We start from the raw sequence: 13,822 nt of genomic DNA, 5'->3' as shown, positions 1-13,822 counted from the left end.
GTATGGTGTTACGGCCTACGATGTCGTATCAATTGGGTTACCACGAATGCCTGGCTTAGTGCTATAAAAGTTCGAAGAAGAAACTTGGGGAAAAAAAAATCACTGCGGATTCTTCATGTCCTTTTTCTGGCAACTGCCTCTTGGTTTACCGGGCAATAGGAAAAGTTTAAAGAGCCCTTTCTTGATGACTAATTTAACGCTAGTGGCCTCTTGGTCTTTAATCTTGAAATGTAAAAAGAACGATCTCATAAATCTTTTGCCTAGTAGGAGTGTTAAAAAAAAAAAAAAAACCGAAGTAGGTAACCAAGAAAACTGAATTTGTTCAAATTGAAAAATAGTTAGATTACCTTAAACTACTTCAAAAATTAGGTTAGGGTATGATTTTCAATTTTTAAAAGCCACGTTACTCGAACCTAACTGCATATAACTAGTACCAAATCTCGACCATAATTATTTAATCATTTACTGATAATTTAAGTTACAATTCCCATGCCATTATATATTTTAATTTTCACGACTTATAAATTTTTATCTTTAACCGTATCTTTCATTTACTTTTTTTGTTTCCTACATTTGTTGTCACTAATTTCATTTATTCTACTACTCTAATTTTTTTTGTCTTTCTTCAAAATTTCTTTTTGTATCTCATAAATTCTATCTACTTCAACACTATACTTTTTTATTTTTAATTTTTTAGAGTTTACATGTTTAGTTGTGAAGTAGTCTGTTATCCTTAATAGAAAATTAATTAATAGTTTTTAAGAAGTAGAGAAAATGGAAAACAAATGTTTTGAAATATTCTATATTTTAATTATCTATTATTCTTTGATTTTCTATTTTGCCAGTAGTTTTTTAGAGTTAGAGGATTAAATACTTTTATTAATTTAGAGCTTACAAGTTGATGAAAAAGAGAGAGAGAGAGGAGAACTGAGATAAAAGGCAAATTTTGAGAATATGGGCCAATTACAAATAGAGAAAAGAAAACTAGAAAGAAGATTGACAATAATATGTCAAGGTCGACGGTAAAGTCTCTTTTCTTCTCATCACTAACCTCTTATATCTTCTCAATTCGCCTGGCCAGTTCTCAATTCGCCAACCATTTCCATGGCTGCCAAGCAATATCAAGTTGATCTCACCTCAACCATCACGCCGCCGATCTACATCTCGACACAGACCCTTCATTCCCTTCTCACCCACAAATCCCTCATCACCCACCTTCAGTCCGCCCTCCCCACCGTTTCCTCCACCATCCAATCCCCAGTTCGCCAAGCTCACCAAACAAGCCCTTCCTCCTCTCTCCTCCTCATGCCGTCCTGGTCTCTCTCCCCTGCTCTTCCTTACATCGGAGTCAAGCTTGTTACCTTCCACCCCAACAACTCCACCCTCAACTTACGCGGAGTTCACGCAAGTTATGTGCTCTTCCACTCCCTCACCGGCCAAACCTTGGCTTCCATCGATGCCACTGAACTAACCGTTTACCGCACTTCTTGCGTTTCTGCTTTAGCTTCACATTACTTATCCAGAAAAGACTCGGAGACCTTTGTGATGATAGGTGCTGGTTCTTTAGCACCCCATTTGATCAAAGCTCATTTGACTGTAAGGCCATGTCTTAAGAGAGTGATAATATGGAACAGAAGCTTCGAAAAAGCCAAAACTTTGGTTGAGAAGTTGAACGGTGAAGGTCGACTTGAAGGGGTCTGTCTCGAGGCGAGTAACGCGTCCTTGGAGGAGGTGGTGAGGCTAGGAGATATAGTGAGCTGTGCCACGAGTTCGGAGACGCCACTGGTGAAAGGAGTGGAGTTGAAGGTTGGAGCCCATTTGGATTTGGTGGGATCGTTTCAGCATTCTATGAGGGAGTGCGATGATGAGGCCATAAGGAGGGGGAGAGTGTTCATCGATAATGAGGCAGCCCAGGTGGAGGCTGGGGAGTTGGTGGGTGCATTCCAGAGGGGGGTGATCACAAGGGATGATATTGTGGGGGACTTGGTGGAGTTGATCAACGGAGAGAAGGATATTGGGAGGAGGGATTCCGAGGAGATTACAGTGTTCAAATCAGTTGGTTCTGCCGTTGTGGATCTTCTCAGTGCACAGCTGGTGTATGAGACTCGCATCAACAATCAAAACTCCTCCCTCCATGTATGATTTTCACCATTCTGCAATGGAGAATCTTCCGTAGACAAATAATGAGCAATATGTATCCTTACCCGTAGATAAATAATGAGCAATATGTATCCTTACCCAACAATAATAACTATGAAGAAACTCGTGTTAAGAATTGTCATTTCATCTGCAAATTACATAATCGTATCCTTGCTTACCGAGCAATTGGGCGCATTCTTCAACATTAGCACATACCAAAGAGGCTAAGGCTCTGGCGCTGTTTTCTAACTGCAACTATTAGTATCAGCTTCATTATTGGCTGATATTTTCAGCCACACGGTTGAGCGTTTCAGGATCTTTTTTCTCTTTCATCCCTTGGTAACTTTCTTCTCAGTTAAGATGTCACGCATTCATTAGACTGGAAACTTTTTGTAAGGCAAAAATTTGGACCCCCTGATTTCATTCATGTAACATGATACAGAAAATCCTTTCTTACCAGTTGGATCTCATGCCCAGAAAACATGATACCATTCAGTTTTCCAATTGGAATACATCTTCACTACTATTTTCTACATCCAACACTGAGTCCTGCTTTTAGATGTGAAAAAAAACTTTTTCCAGCTTCTAACATACATAGATTTCTCTAGAACAGAGCAGAACAATCAGCCTAAACAATACAATCAGGAACAGAAGTTGCAGTACACTCTTCATGTTAGAAGCAAAGCAACAACGGAATGGTTACCATTATTACTAGCACGCGACAAAATAAAATAAGCTGAAACTGAGCAGCAAATCTTCTACGTGTTATATACAATTCCGAGCAACAGAGGCACAAGTTAGAATGCAACTGAATCCTTATAATTCAGTCTGGTGAGCTTCTTTCTTCTGTTGGAGCTTGTGGTTGGCCCTCGGAAACAGCAGGTGATTGAGTTGCCTTTCAGCGCTATATTCAGAGGAGGCCTGCAAATACCAAGATATTCCAATAGAGAGATTATAATATTTTTAAAGGAAGAATCTTGTCAAGAGGCACCCAGCATTTTGTATTCATTTGAATGGCAATTTGGCGCAAGAATAACTTGATGGTCAAGAACATAAATGTGCTACTTCCAAAAGGGCATGAGAAGAAACTACGTTGGCAGCACGGGAAAAAGAAGGTAAAAGAAAGACAATGACCTAAAAAAATGATTCTAACTGTTTTCTTTTTCATACATGTTTCATGAGATTACACTGTAAAATGGTATGCTAAGGAGATCTAACAGAAACATAACAAATTATTAACAACAATCCTATATGCATCCAAATAGCCCAACTGTGACACAAAGAATTTATGATTCTAAATAGTTTTTAATTCTTTTTATCCAAGCAATGGAAGCTGGTAGTATCTCAGTTCTTTATTCTTGCCATAGAGCACCATACAAAAGGGCCAATCACATGTGGGTAACATGACACCCAATCGCCAGAATAAACTTGTACAAAAGGCGCAATCAAGTTTGGACAAGCTAAATTATGCTGAAAGATACGAGGAAAAAAAAAACAAGTATCCAAGGTAATTTACCAAAGATTAACATTATACCCTTTTGTTAAATGCAAATCGCAGTGTTTGAACTTGTGTTCCAGAGCAAACTCTCAAGTCAAAACCAAGGCTATCTACAACAATGAGAGCAACCTCCTGTACATATTGGATTAAAAACTCTTCTGAGAAGAATTCCAAAGAAAAAGAAACACGACAATGAGATAATTTGTCTTATTCAAATAAATCTCAACTTCGTGCAATAAGCAATTAAGTTAGTTTTGTAGCTGAGGTGAGAAATTGATACATGCATCTTTTCTGTTGCATAGAATTCATGACAACTTAAACGGTCAACCGAGTAATTTATCTCTTTCAGGAAAACCACCAGTTAATGGTAAAATATCCTGGTCTTCCACAACTCTTTTGCTAATTGTGCACATACTTTTTCCTTTTTTTCATTTTATTTTTTGGGTCGGGGTGTTGTGTGGAGATAGCGAAGATGTTTTATCTGTTACCTCCACTTGAATACCCTTGCATCTCCAACAAAGTGATTTAAGAGCTTGTGTAGTCTTTTCTCCGCCAGCTTTCAGACGAGTGATGATTTTGGCAGCCGAATGTGCAATTGCATCAGGTCTTGCTCTCCTAAAGTCTTCTATTTCAACAAAATTCTGTGAAATAAATGGAAAAATTACACATTCTTCTTATCTTAATCAGGAGGATCCTGAAGGCAGTTGACATGGTCTTGAGAAATGTATGTGCATGTCTTTCAAGAGTTAAGGCCAACATTCAAGTTGCCAGATACAAGTTTAATAAACCAAGCCCATTGATTATTGGCTCCAAGGTAGATTAGACTGTGTCAACATCAAACCGAATACATGCAAATCCTTAGTCAAGAAAAAAATATATAAGAACAAAAACTTACTTGGTGTCCATGCGCTGAAATTAGCTGGATTTTCACCATCTCTAGTTTGTAAAACGAAGTTCCATTTCCTGGAGTTTCATCACTCTCCAATTCCTCAACCCAATTGATCCCTTCCTGAGCTGATCCATGTTCATGTTTGTGACCATTAATTTGAATAATCTCATTTTCTTTATGCCCTTCCACTTTGGTAATCTGATCAGTATTATCCTCAATAATTTGATTGTCAGTAATGTGTTTCTGGATCACAGCATGTTCTTCAACAAATGCAGGTCTTAGAAGGCCTTGAATAGCAAGGCCAGCAGGTGGCTGGTCCATAAAATCTATGGGATCATCTGATGCAGCCTGGCAATGAGAACAGGATGACTTGAAACTACCATTTTATCAAATCAGAAGGAAATGAAATAGCTCATTTTTCAAATCTAATTCGTGAGACAAGTTACCTCAGATAACTTTTTAGCAAAATACATTGGATGAGAAGAGCGCATGGTCTCCAATTTAGCCCAGTCTCCAAGTGATCCATCAGAATCCTCATCCTGATCTTCCTCATTGTCAATTATGGCAACCCAGTCCTGTAGACAAGCATTGAAACTAAGAGTAATAGGCAGTCTAGCAACTGCTGACTTTGAAATGGTCAATGATTAAGGAAAAAATAAGTAGCTACCTTCTCATAACCGTTGTCATCCTCACGCTCGTCTTCACCATCTTCATCATCAACATCACTATCTTCATCGTCAAATTCATCAATGCCAAAGTCAATTTCTGATTGATCAAGTAACTCAATCTCACTGAGCATTTCTGCAGTGTCTAACCCAATAATGACTTGCTGCATCATGTGAAAGATGAATGGTTTCAAGTTTAGAAGCACCAGGGAAATAACGAAAGGACATTGTCATCCATGCATTTTAATGTCAGGAAGTTCCATCCCTCATCTAGATTTTCTTTTGACACAAAGAAAGTATGGTTGCTAGCATAGTAGCTACTGTCAACTTTACGAGATGGATTACAAACTTGTCTTGTATTCTGCAAGACAATCAGTATCCTCTCACTTTCTTAAATGATCTCCATACATCTAACAAATTTGAGTATCGTCTGAGGCATAACTTCAGCTCCACATTAATCTTGCATGATGCACAGGTATAGCCATTTAAATAATCATCATCTAGCATACACGCCATCTCCTCCACAAGTATCACTACTGAATAAAAACATACAAGTTGAGCAGAAATTAAATTGCATATCACGTCTACTAGAAGAAAGAGGCCTACTTATCTACATTACACACCACGAGGTTGTCATCGCTCGACAGAGTTTGCAGAATGTCTTCATCATGCTTTACTTGAAAGTAAATATCTGGTTAACAGCCAAGAGCGAGCCAACAAAGTTTCAATGAATCGACTAGGCTATCAAAGAAAAAGATAAACAGCTATGCATACTAGAATTGAAGAACAACAAGAGAAGAGATAGACCATCCTACTTCCATGCTCATCAGTCACGTAAGGCAAATCCGGCCAGAAAATATTCTCATGGACTTGTTCATTAACTAAACTCGAAAACATAAGGGTGGCTTTGCTGTTTACCTGTGACAAAATTCACCAGCAACATCAGCTGAGAACTTCCGCAAGTCCTCCCCATAAAAATGCATGTATCTATCGGCACCACTAGAAAGAATAAAGATGAAGGGGGTGTACCTCAATCAAGGTCCTAGTGGTTTCAGCTGGGGTAAGCCTAGCCTCCCCATTTGCATTCAGTTCTGACTCCGCAATTTCCTCAAACGGATGATATCTCAGGGGCTTGGCATTCTGTTTCACGGGCCCTGAACCAGAACCAGAACCAGAACAATTGGGCTTCTCTTTTGCGGACGCTCGAATCCCATTTCGTCTGGAGGCGCAGCTGCTTGAGTTTCCCCGGCATGAATGATTCCTCAATTTGCTGTACTTGTTCCTGCAAAACCCAAATTTGCACGGTAGTACAAGGATAAGATAAGGCGTGAAAAAGATTTGTGAAACTTGGAAGTACATAAATTTAATAAATTCTTTGCTTTCTTATACCGGGAGATGAAAAAGGTAGCCGAGTGAGGAAGGCAACGAGGAATGATGGGATCGAAGCTACGGCGGGAGAGAAGGACGGCCGCGGCGGGGGGTTCGAGCATCAGCATGTTTTTCGAGGCGGTAAAGAAATGAGTCAAAGAATTGAATTTGCCCAAACCAACCAATGGTATTAGAAAGCAGTCAATTTCAGTCAGCTAGCCGTAAATATTGGAGTCAGAAAGCAGAAATGCTACTCAAGAATAAAAGAAAGAAAGAAGAAAAATGGTGGTTGGGGAAGCGGAAATGCTTCATATTTTTCTGTAGAGATTGGGCCGCGGGAGTGTGGTTCTCTTTTTTATCCGTTTCAGGCCTCCCTCTTGTTTCTGTTATATGATGATGATGAAGATGATGATGATTGGGCAACGTACCGAACTTTATTATTATTATTATTATTTCCTTTCTCATTTAATTTAATCCAAAATAAACCCCAAGTAGCAGTTACTGTGTGAATTGTGTCCTTTCATATTTGTCCTTTCATATTTTTAACTTCTTAAAAAAAACTAATTTTTTTATCCAATTCTTTTAGTATCTTGCGGCCGTGATGTCACATTTTTTTTTTTTAAAAAAAAAGTAAATATTACAATATTTTTTTTAAAAAAATTATCTCAAATAAGCTACTATTCAATAAACACATCGATTATTAATCCGTTAAGAATTGTCAAAACGGGGTGGGATGCAAAATGATGAATGATCTGGACAGAATAGGAACCCATCTGCAAAAAGATCTGGACCGAATAAGAAGAATATTCACAATAGATGCCCAGCCATATCCGCCATGGGAGAATGCCCAGTTGGCCAGTTTCATTTTAAGTTCAAAATTATCCACCATTTGAGATTCCATTCGTTGCTATTAGTTGCTACTGCCATTCTGCTGCATTGCGCCCCCACACACCAAAAAAATCCAAGAACAAAAAAAAAAAAAAAAAAGGAAAGAGCAGACAAACTCTTCTCAGAGCAACAAGCACGAACACGAGTCCTAAAGAATTCATCAAATGTTGTTGTTCTCCATCTCTCAGCTAAACTCAACTACACCGAAGCTCTCATCAACAGACAACAGACAACATGGATGATTTGGTAAATTACACTACTAAAAGCAGCAGACAAAGGAGAGAAAGCAAAATCCCACATGCAACTAAATCTATCCAGCAAAAATTTTCAGTTCAATATCTTCTGTGAGGTTGACAACCAACATAATTCGTCGTTCTAGCATCATACTGTAATTAGGGAGGTGCTCCCCTTTGACCACATGCCATTGTATCACCTAAGAGATTGGAACTTCCAACTTTGCACTTTCTCATCTGTATTACCTGCCCTTCTTACGAGCAGGGCCTTTGTTGGACCCCTTCTTTTTATCCTCCTTGCCCTTTCCTACTGCAGGGCCTTTCACAAAGTTTTTTTTACTTGTGTTGGGTTTTTCATCTTCATCTTCACTGTACTCGCTCTCATAATCGTCATCTTTCTCTTCTTCAATCTCCTCTCCGTCTTCACTGAGATCCTCCGGAATGGGTTCTTCCTCCATCACTTGACCCCTTCGAGTCATAGTTCTGCTCCGTTTTGAGACTTTCACCTTCAAGCTCGTTGTCTTATCACAACCTATCCAGGAATCACAAAGCAAATAACAAGTCAAGTTGTAATTTCCTTCAGCTGGAGCTAGAAACTTGCCCATGATGAGTCGGGAACCACTCCTAACTCTATCAACAGCTTCTATCACTGCAGCACCAGTCTCATCGCCAGCTGCCCCCAGGACTTCCATTTTCTCCCGAACTGCTTCTGAAGCAGCAATTACTGCTGCAGCTTCATCCATAAAATTGACCTTCTGTGAAAACCACACACTATTGGCATTGGCATCTGCAAGCAAAAGCCAGAAATTTTCTTCCTTGTGGAATGGATAGGATGGGGCATGTGGGACGGCCTTGATCAAACCATTAGCACGTTTTAAAGTCACCCAAGCCTGTACCGTCACAATGTCACCTTCTTGTATACCCTCCTCACCCTCGGTCTCACAAGTAACTTCAACTGTTGGACAAGGCATCAACCCCAGCACCTTCTCCACATCTTGGATTTCAGCAGCAGAGAAACCAGCTACCTCAGAAAGCAACTCAAGACGTTCTTGAAGACTCATTCCCTGAAGCTCCTGAAATCTTACCTTCTGCCATAAAATGAAGATCAAGGATCAAACAACATCAACCAATCCAGGAAATGTTGAGTTGCACACCAGAATTCCAAACTAACCCAATAATTGTGATTATGAGCAAAAGCAAGGATCACCACCAGAATTCCCAACTACCCCAATAATTGTAATAATGTGCAAAAGCAAGGAAGGATCATCATTAGGCCCCCCTCATTGGCACAGAAGTACATGCATGCCCAGTTAGCAAGAAATTCAGATATTCAGTTTCCAGGGAATTCTAGCATTCTCTCTTGAACTCATTTTCAAAGGTGAAACCACCAAAATGACCTGAAGCATCTCAAGAAACTAATTGCTGCAGGTTACCAATGAAACCAGGGACTGAAGTAACTCGGTACGTAAAGGTTCAGCATACCTTGCGAGCTAATTTTTCTGCAACTGCTTCACTGAAGTGTGGAAGTTGTAGAAAAGAAGCAATACCATCGGTGGATGAGACCTTCCTTGCACTAAGACGAACAGCCTGCATCAGATCCCATTGTATATAAATCAAGTTCACATACTATTCAGACATCTCCCTTCTTGAACTATTTACTATTTGAGAGAGTTGACAAGCTCTTTTGATGTTTAAAACATCAAAATTTGATACCACCTGATTAAACACATCACCTGAATAATGCACTGTGAAAGCTCCATAACTCCAGTGGCAGGTCTTAGCCACCCATGCCCCTTGGCATTTCGAGGTATAACAGCCATCTGCACACAGTATGTAAACAATCTATAAGATGTTATAAGCAGAATGGCACCTCATTTAAATGATTATGATGATCGACTTTGAGTATAGATACTTATCAGAAGAAGGAAAACATAAATTTTGGGTTAAACCTATAAAGCAATGTCTTTTCCTTTGCCAGCCTCGTTGCCCAAAATTTTAAAAAAGCAGGGTCAGTGATTTCATTACAAACATTTTGCAGTTGAAATTAGCATCAAGATATAGACATATGTGGAAGCGAGGTGTCTGTGTTTTTTACATGTATGTTTGTATGAATGCAGAGGCGGATAATGTACCTTCATCAGCTCTTCAAGAAGGCGAGGTGCCAATTGCAGCACAAAGTTGAGGTCACGCTGCAAATCTGGGGTCAATACTGTTTTTTCCCGAGTTAAATGGGCTTGCAACAACAGTGCTGTCTGAGACCATAAAAAGAGAAAAAAAGGCCCAAAATAAGAAAGTAGAAGTTGCGCATAATTTGAAAAATGACCATAGTAAAAGGGCTATATCATTCACTTCCATCTTTCATTACCTTAATTACTGCTGGGTGCTGCTTCCAAAATTTTGCCTCCTCCTGTTTCCCATTCTTTTGATCCAGGCTCAATTCATTTCTTACTATTGTAAAGAGTTTCTGAATTGGATCTTTGTCAGTCCTTCGGACTGGAAGACTCTTGTACTCCTCAGCCTCAATGAAGATGTCCACAACTTTCCTAAAAAATTTTTGCAGTGTAGAAGATAAAGATGTCAGAGAGACCATTCGTGTGTGCAAAAATAACAGTGTATAAACCAAGCAACAGAAACAACATTATCACAAAATGCCGAAGAGGTGGCTAAATTTTGCAATGCATGGTCCTGTTTGAAGAAAATATTCAGCAAATGAGATTAACAAGTACCATCTTCAAAAGTTAGGGACTACATCCTTTGCAGAAATTGAAACACTAAAATTCATAAAGATAAAAGTTTTTGCAAAGTCAACTTGTCAAAATGGGCAAGCAACAATAGTTAGAGATAGGTAATCCACTATATGACAGTGAACAAGGATTGCAAAGTATTCAATGCATTGGAACAAAATCCCCTCAAAAGCAATAACGAAGATAAAATGACTGAACAAATACCTGTATTGTTCATTTATATTTATCTTATTTAGAAACAAAGATCAAATAAAGTTGAAAGCACATATTTCCCATCCACTCAAAAGCAAAAATTATACCTCAAAGACAAAGATGGTTTCATCGACTCAAAATAGGTGACTAGTGTTTCACGTTTGACATAATTTCCAGTATATTTTGATGATCTTGCTAGATATACAACAGCCATCACCAATGGCAATAGTATTACAACCCCAACAATTGAAAGCAACAGAATCCCACCAGATTCGCCATTGTTATTTAGCAGAAACTGAGGAAGAGCTATCCCAATTTGGAATCCCTACAGCACAAGACCATTGTGTCACAATTCAAAGTGCCAAAAACAGAAGAGTTATAGCATTTTCAGCTGTAAGAGGCATTCCTAATTTTCTGATCCCTTCAGAATGCAACCAGATGAACAAGAACAGTAACTTGTGGAATAAAGTACAACGAACCTGTCTTCCATCTGGATGTCCATATTTCTCAAAATTTTCACGGGAAATAGGATCTGTCAGAGCCTGATAAGCCTTGGATATGTACTCAACAAAATACTTATGAGCATCTGGAAGTAAAAATCATAAAAATGACAGATACAATAAGTACAGCTTATGGATGAGAAATGCTCAAATCTTCATCATTCACTAGATAACACACGAAAAGTAAATAGACTGAACACCCTCAACCTGGATCGGGGTTTTTATCCGGATGATATTGAATTGAAAGCCTACGATAAGCCTTCTTAATCTGTGAGTCAGAAGCTCCGGGCTCTAGTCCAAGAATTCCAAATGGCTCAAAAACTTGAATCTGAGAGAGATAGGGCAACAACCAACAAAGATATGACATTTCGCTCTGGTACAGGGTACAATCACGTAGAGAAAGTATAGAGCTATCATAGAAAGTATTTGCACAACTATTCAGAACAAACTTTTTAAGAAATAGAGTTTGCATATCAACATGACTGAGACCTGATCATTAATTACCTCGCGGCTCATGTTCTTGATGTAGAAAACAAGGATTCCCATGAAGAACCAGAGCATAATTATCATCAAGTTATGGCATGTCAAGAAGTTTGATGTCTGCAGGGAAAAAAAATCAAAAGCATTACCAGTACTCAGAACGTGACCATATCCCTGACCAACATATCCATATAATAGCACATAACTAATCAACTGATGACTGGCGTACCTGACTAGAAATTGATTTGCGGTACTTTCCTGACCGGAAGCAGTCTGAACAGTCACAATGGATGCTCCTTGTTTTCTTTGAGGCAGGACGGAATAACTTCAGTATTGTATAAGGTACCAAAGGCAGGGCAATCGTGGCCAATATGAAAATCGGAAACAGTGCACCAGTTTCATCAGAGGCTGCCATAGTTAACTTTGTACCGTCTCTACAATGAAAAATAAGCAGTGCAGCTGACTTAAAGTGGCAAAAGTAAGCAAAAATTGAAAACATGCCAGTAAAACCTTAAGAAAAAGACAAAAAATACAAAATCGCTCAAGGAACCTTTTTGAACACTGGGTCCCCGTAACTAAGAAATGCGAAGTTCTTCCAAATGCAGTCAATTAAATAACAAGGAAAACGGCAAGTTCAGTGGTAGACATGGCTGCAATCCTAAATATGACTCAGAATTTACACACCCAATCAAGGAAAGTTACTGCAGTGAACCATGAGAAAGAACTTGCTGAACCCAAACGAACAAATCAGGGGCGAAATCAATGCAACATAGCAATCATAAGCTTCTGTAAAACCCATAAAAGAGACAAACTTTACACGTCAATCAGGATCACGGGCATGATTTATTTTGACCTATAGAGATCATTGCCAGCCTCGAAAACAATGGGAAAAAGAAGATGAAATGAGAGATGGTCAACGCGATTTGTTTCAGAAGCTAGTCAATTCGATAAGTTGATACAAGAACAAACGGGTATACGAGTTATCAAGAAAACCAGAGCAGGTTGAATTACCAACAACAAACTGGGAGCGGCTATGGGAAGATCCGATTTTCTGCACCAATCTGACGTTGCCGTGTGGGCGCTTGCGGGGGTTTTGTCAGTACTCAGTTGTACTCGATGGAGGCAAACGACAATGGTGGTTCTCTTTCGTTTCGCAAGTACTGCTACTCTGCAATTCTGCTTTGCCCCCTTCAATTTTCCTTCGCCATTCTACTCATTGTCAAAGCTGTCAACCCCATAACGTAATACTACTATCATCTTCGATAGCATTTATTGCCATTTACCACTTATCAGGTAAACGGGAACTAACGTCTATTACCAATTCTCCTCAATTTTTGGTAGGTTAGCCGGTTAGTGTCAGCACTCTTCAGGGACTCGGCCGTTGGCTCTAAGAGTTAAGATCCGTCCTATTTGTCTTGGGTAAATGGCCAATACATTCCTAAACTTTTTACTAATGTCAATGTGGATTTGTTTCCTATTTTTTATTCTTAACCATTTGATATGTCAACTTATTTTCCGAATTTAATTAAGACACTCTGCAGCGACTCCTATTTTGGATTCCTCTCTCTATCATTCTTCGTTGCCGCTACCAAACTCCTCCTACTTTCAAAATCAAAGAAGAAGAAGAAGAAGAAGGCGTTAGATGGGGGGCCATAGAGATTAATGGTGGACAGAGGAGATAATTTAATGCTCTCAAAATGGCCTCTGCTTAATTGTTACATTATGAGTCAAAATACTTTTAGGTGGTGGTGTCACCACAGAAGAAGGTCTTAATTAGATAAAAAAAAAAAAAACTCAAGTATCAAATTGGTTTGAAATAAAAGTTATGGACTAAATCAACATTAGTAAAAAAATTTAGGGATGATTATGACCATTTATCCTATTTGTCTCCTACTAGTGTTTTTTATGCTTCTTTATGTATTTTGAATTGAATAACATAAACTAGAAAGGAAATAAAAGAAAAAAATATGCAGTAATAATTGTGTCAAAGCACAAATCCTAATAAGTTGTGAGAATAGGAAGGAAAATAAGTTATTTAGCATAGAGAAAATAATAAAAAAAGACAATTAAAATTATACATGATTATAGCCACTACTTATAGTAAAACGATTATCATCATAGTTCTCAAACCTTCGACTTTGAAATTATATTTAAACACTTGTTGGTCTTGGACTGAAATCAATTATTTGATCTAGGTTTACTAATGGAACGGAACAATGAGTTGTG

The 13,822-nt window shown here is 38.7% G+C and overlaps 3 protein-coding genes across 6 annotated transcripts; 1 reads left to right on the top strand and 2 right to left on the bottom strand.

The window, feature by feature from the left end:
• The first annotated feature begins 1,031 nt into the window (after positions 1–1,031).
• LOC113763826 (protein SAR DEFICIENT 4) lies at positions 1,032–2,331 on the top strand. Its single transcript, XM_027307778.1, has one exon. The coding sequence runs from the start codon at positions 1,105–1,107 to the stop codon at positions 2,140–2,142; it is 1,038 nt and encodes a 345-aa protein (XP_027163579.1). The 5' UTR covers positions 1,032–1,104; the 3' UTR covers positions 2,143–2,331.
• Positions 2,332–2,573: 242 nt separating this feature from the next.
• Positions 2,574–6,936, bottom strand: LOC113763825 (uncharacterized protein At3g49140-like). 3 transcript variants are annotated; one of them, XM_027307774.1, is made up of 10 exons: positions 6,581–6,936; positions 6,221–6,473; positions 6,007–6,109; positions 5,815–5,882; positions 5,194–5,355; positions 4,973–5,101; positions 4,533–4,874; positions 4,126–4,278; positions 3,674–3,769; positions 2,574–3,060 (listed from the first exon to the last, which is right to left on the bottom strand). In XM_027307774.1, exons 1-10 carry the CDS (start codon positions 6,685–6,687, stop codon positions 2,956–2,958), a joined length of 1,518 nt encoding a protein of 505 aa, XP_027163575.1. In that variant the 5' UTR covers positions 6,688–6,936; the 3' UTR covers positions 2,574–2,955. The 3 variants fall into 3 exon arrangements, with proteins under 3 accessions (XP_027163575.1, XP_027163576.1, XP_027163577.1); XM_027307775.1 differs by lacking the exon at positions 3,674–3,769; XM_027307776.1 differs by lacking the exons at positions 5,815–5,882; positions 6,007–6,109.
• A 629-nt stretch (positions 6,937–7,565) lies between these two features.
• On the bottom strand, positions 7,566–13,135 carry LOC113762473 (dnaJ protein ERDJ2A-like). 2 transcript variants are annotated; one of them, XM_027305935.1, is made up of 11 exons: positions 12,608–13,135; positions 11,826–12,028; positions 11,621–11,716; positions 11,324–11,444; positions 11,096–11,202; positions 10,724–10,941; positions 10,046–10,223; positions 9,813–9,932; positions 9,414–9,500; positions 9,163–9,267; positions 7,566–8,768 (listed from the first exon to the last, which is right to left on the bottom strand). In XM_027305935.1, exons 2-11 carry the CDS (start codon positions 12,009–12,011, stop codon positions 7,923–7,925), a joined length of 2,064 nt encoding a protein of 687 aa, XP_027161736.1. In that variant the 5' UTR covers positions 12,012–12,028; positions 12,608–13,135; the 3' UTR covers positions 7,566–7,922. The 2 variants fall into 2 exon arrangements, with proteins under 2 accessions (XP_027161736.1, XP_027161737.1); XM_027305936.1 differs by lacking the exon at positions 12,608–13,135 and adding an exon at positions 12,281–12,301 and having other exon boundaries at positions 11,826–12,030.
• Positions 13,136–13,822: the final 687 nt, after the last annotated feature.

Source organism: Coffea eugenioides, chromosome 2 (genome assembly GCF_003713205.1).
Source record: "Coffea eugenioides isolate CCC68of chromosome 2, Ceug_1.0, whole genome shotgun sequence".
Lineage (NCBI taxonomy): Eukaryota > Viridiplantae > Streptophyta > Magnoliopsida > Gentianales > Rubiaceae > Coffea > Coffea eugenioides.
This window is presented reverse-complemented; position numbering and strand designations above follow the sequence as displayed.

Bases quoted from the DNA above. Each gene is read 5' to 3' on its own strand.
- LOC113763825 (XM_027307774.1), bottom strand. From the start codon at position 6,687: ATGCTGATGCTCGAACCCCCCGCCGCGGCCGTCCTTCTCTCCCGCCGT. The intron at 6,474-6,580 runs GTATAAGAAAGC...TGGGTTTTGCAG, and splicing joins GCTACCTTTTTCATCTCCCG to GAACAAGTACAGCAAATTGA. The intron at 5,356-5,814 runs GTGTGTAATGTA...CACATGATGCAG, and splicing joins CGAGCGATGACAACCTCGTG to CAAGTCATTATTGGGTTAGA.
- LOC113763826 (XM_027307778.1), top strand. From the start codon at position 1,105: ATGGCTGCCAAGCAATATCAAGTTGATCTCACCTCAACCATCACGCCG.
- LOC113762473 (XM_027305935.1), bottom strand. From the start codon at position 12,011: ATGGCAGCCTCTGATGAAACTGGTGCACTGTTTCCGATTTTCATATTG. The intron at 10,224-10,723 runs GTATAATTTTTG...AAAATTTTTTAG, and splicing joins AAACCATCTTTGTCTTTGAG to GAAAGTTGTGGACATCTTCA. The intron at 8,769-9,162 runs GTATGCTGAACC...ATTTTATGGCAG, and splicing joins CAGAAAAATTAGCTCGCAAG to AAGGTAAGATTTCAGGAGCT.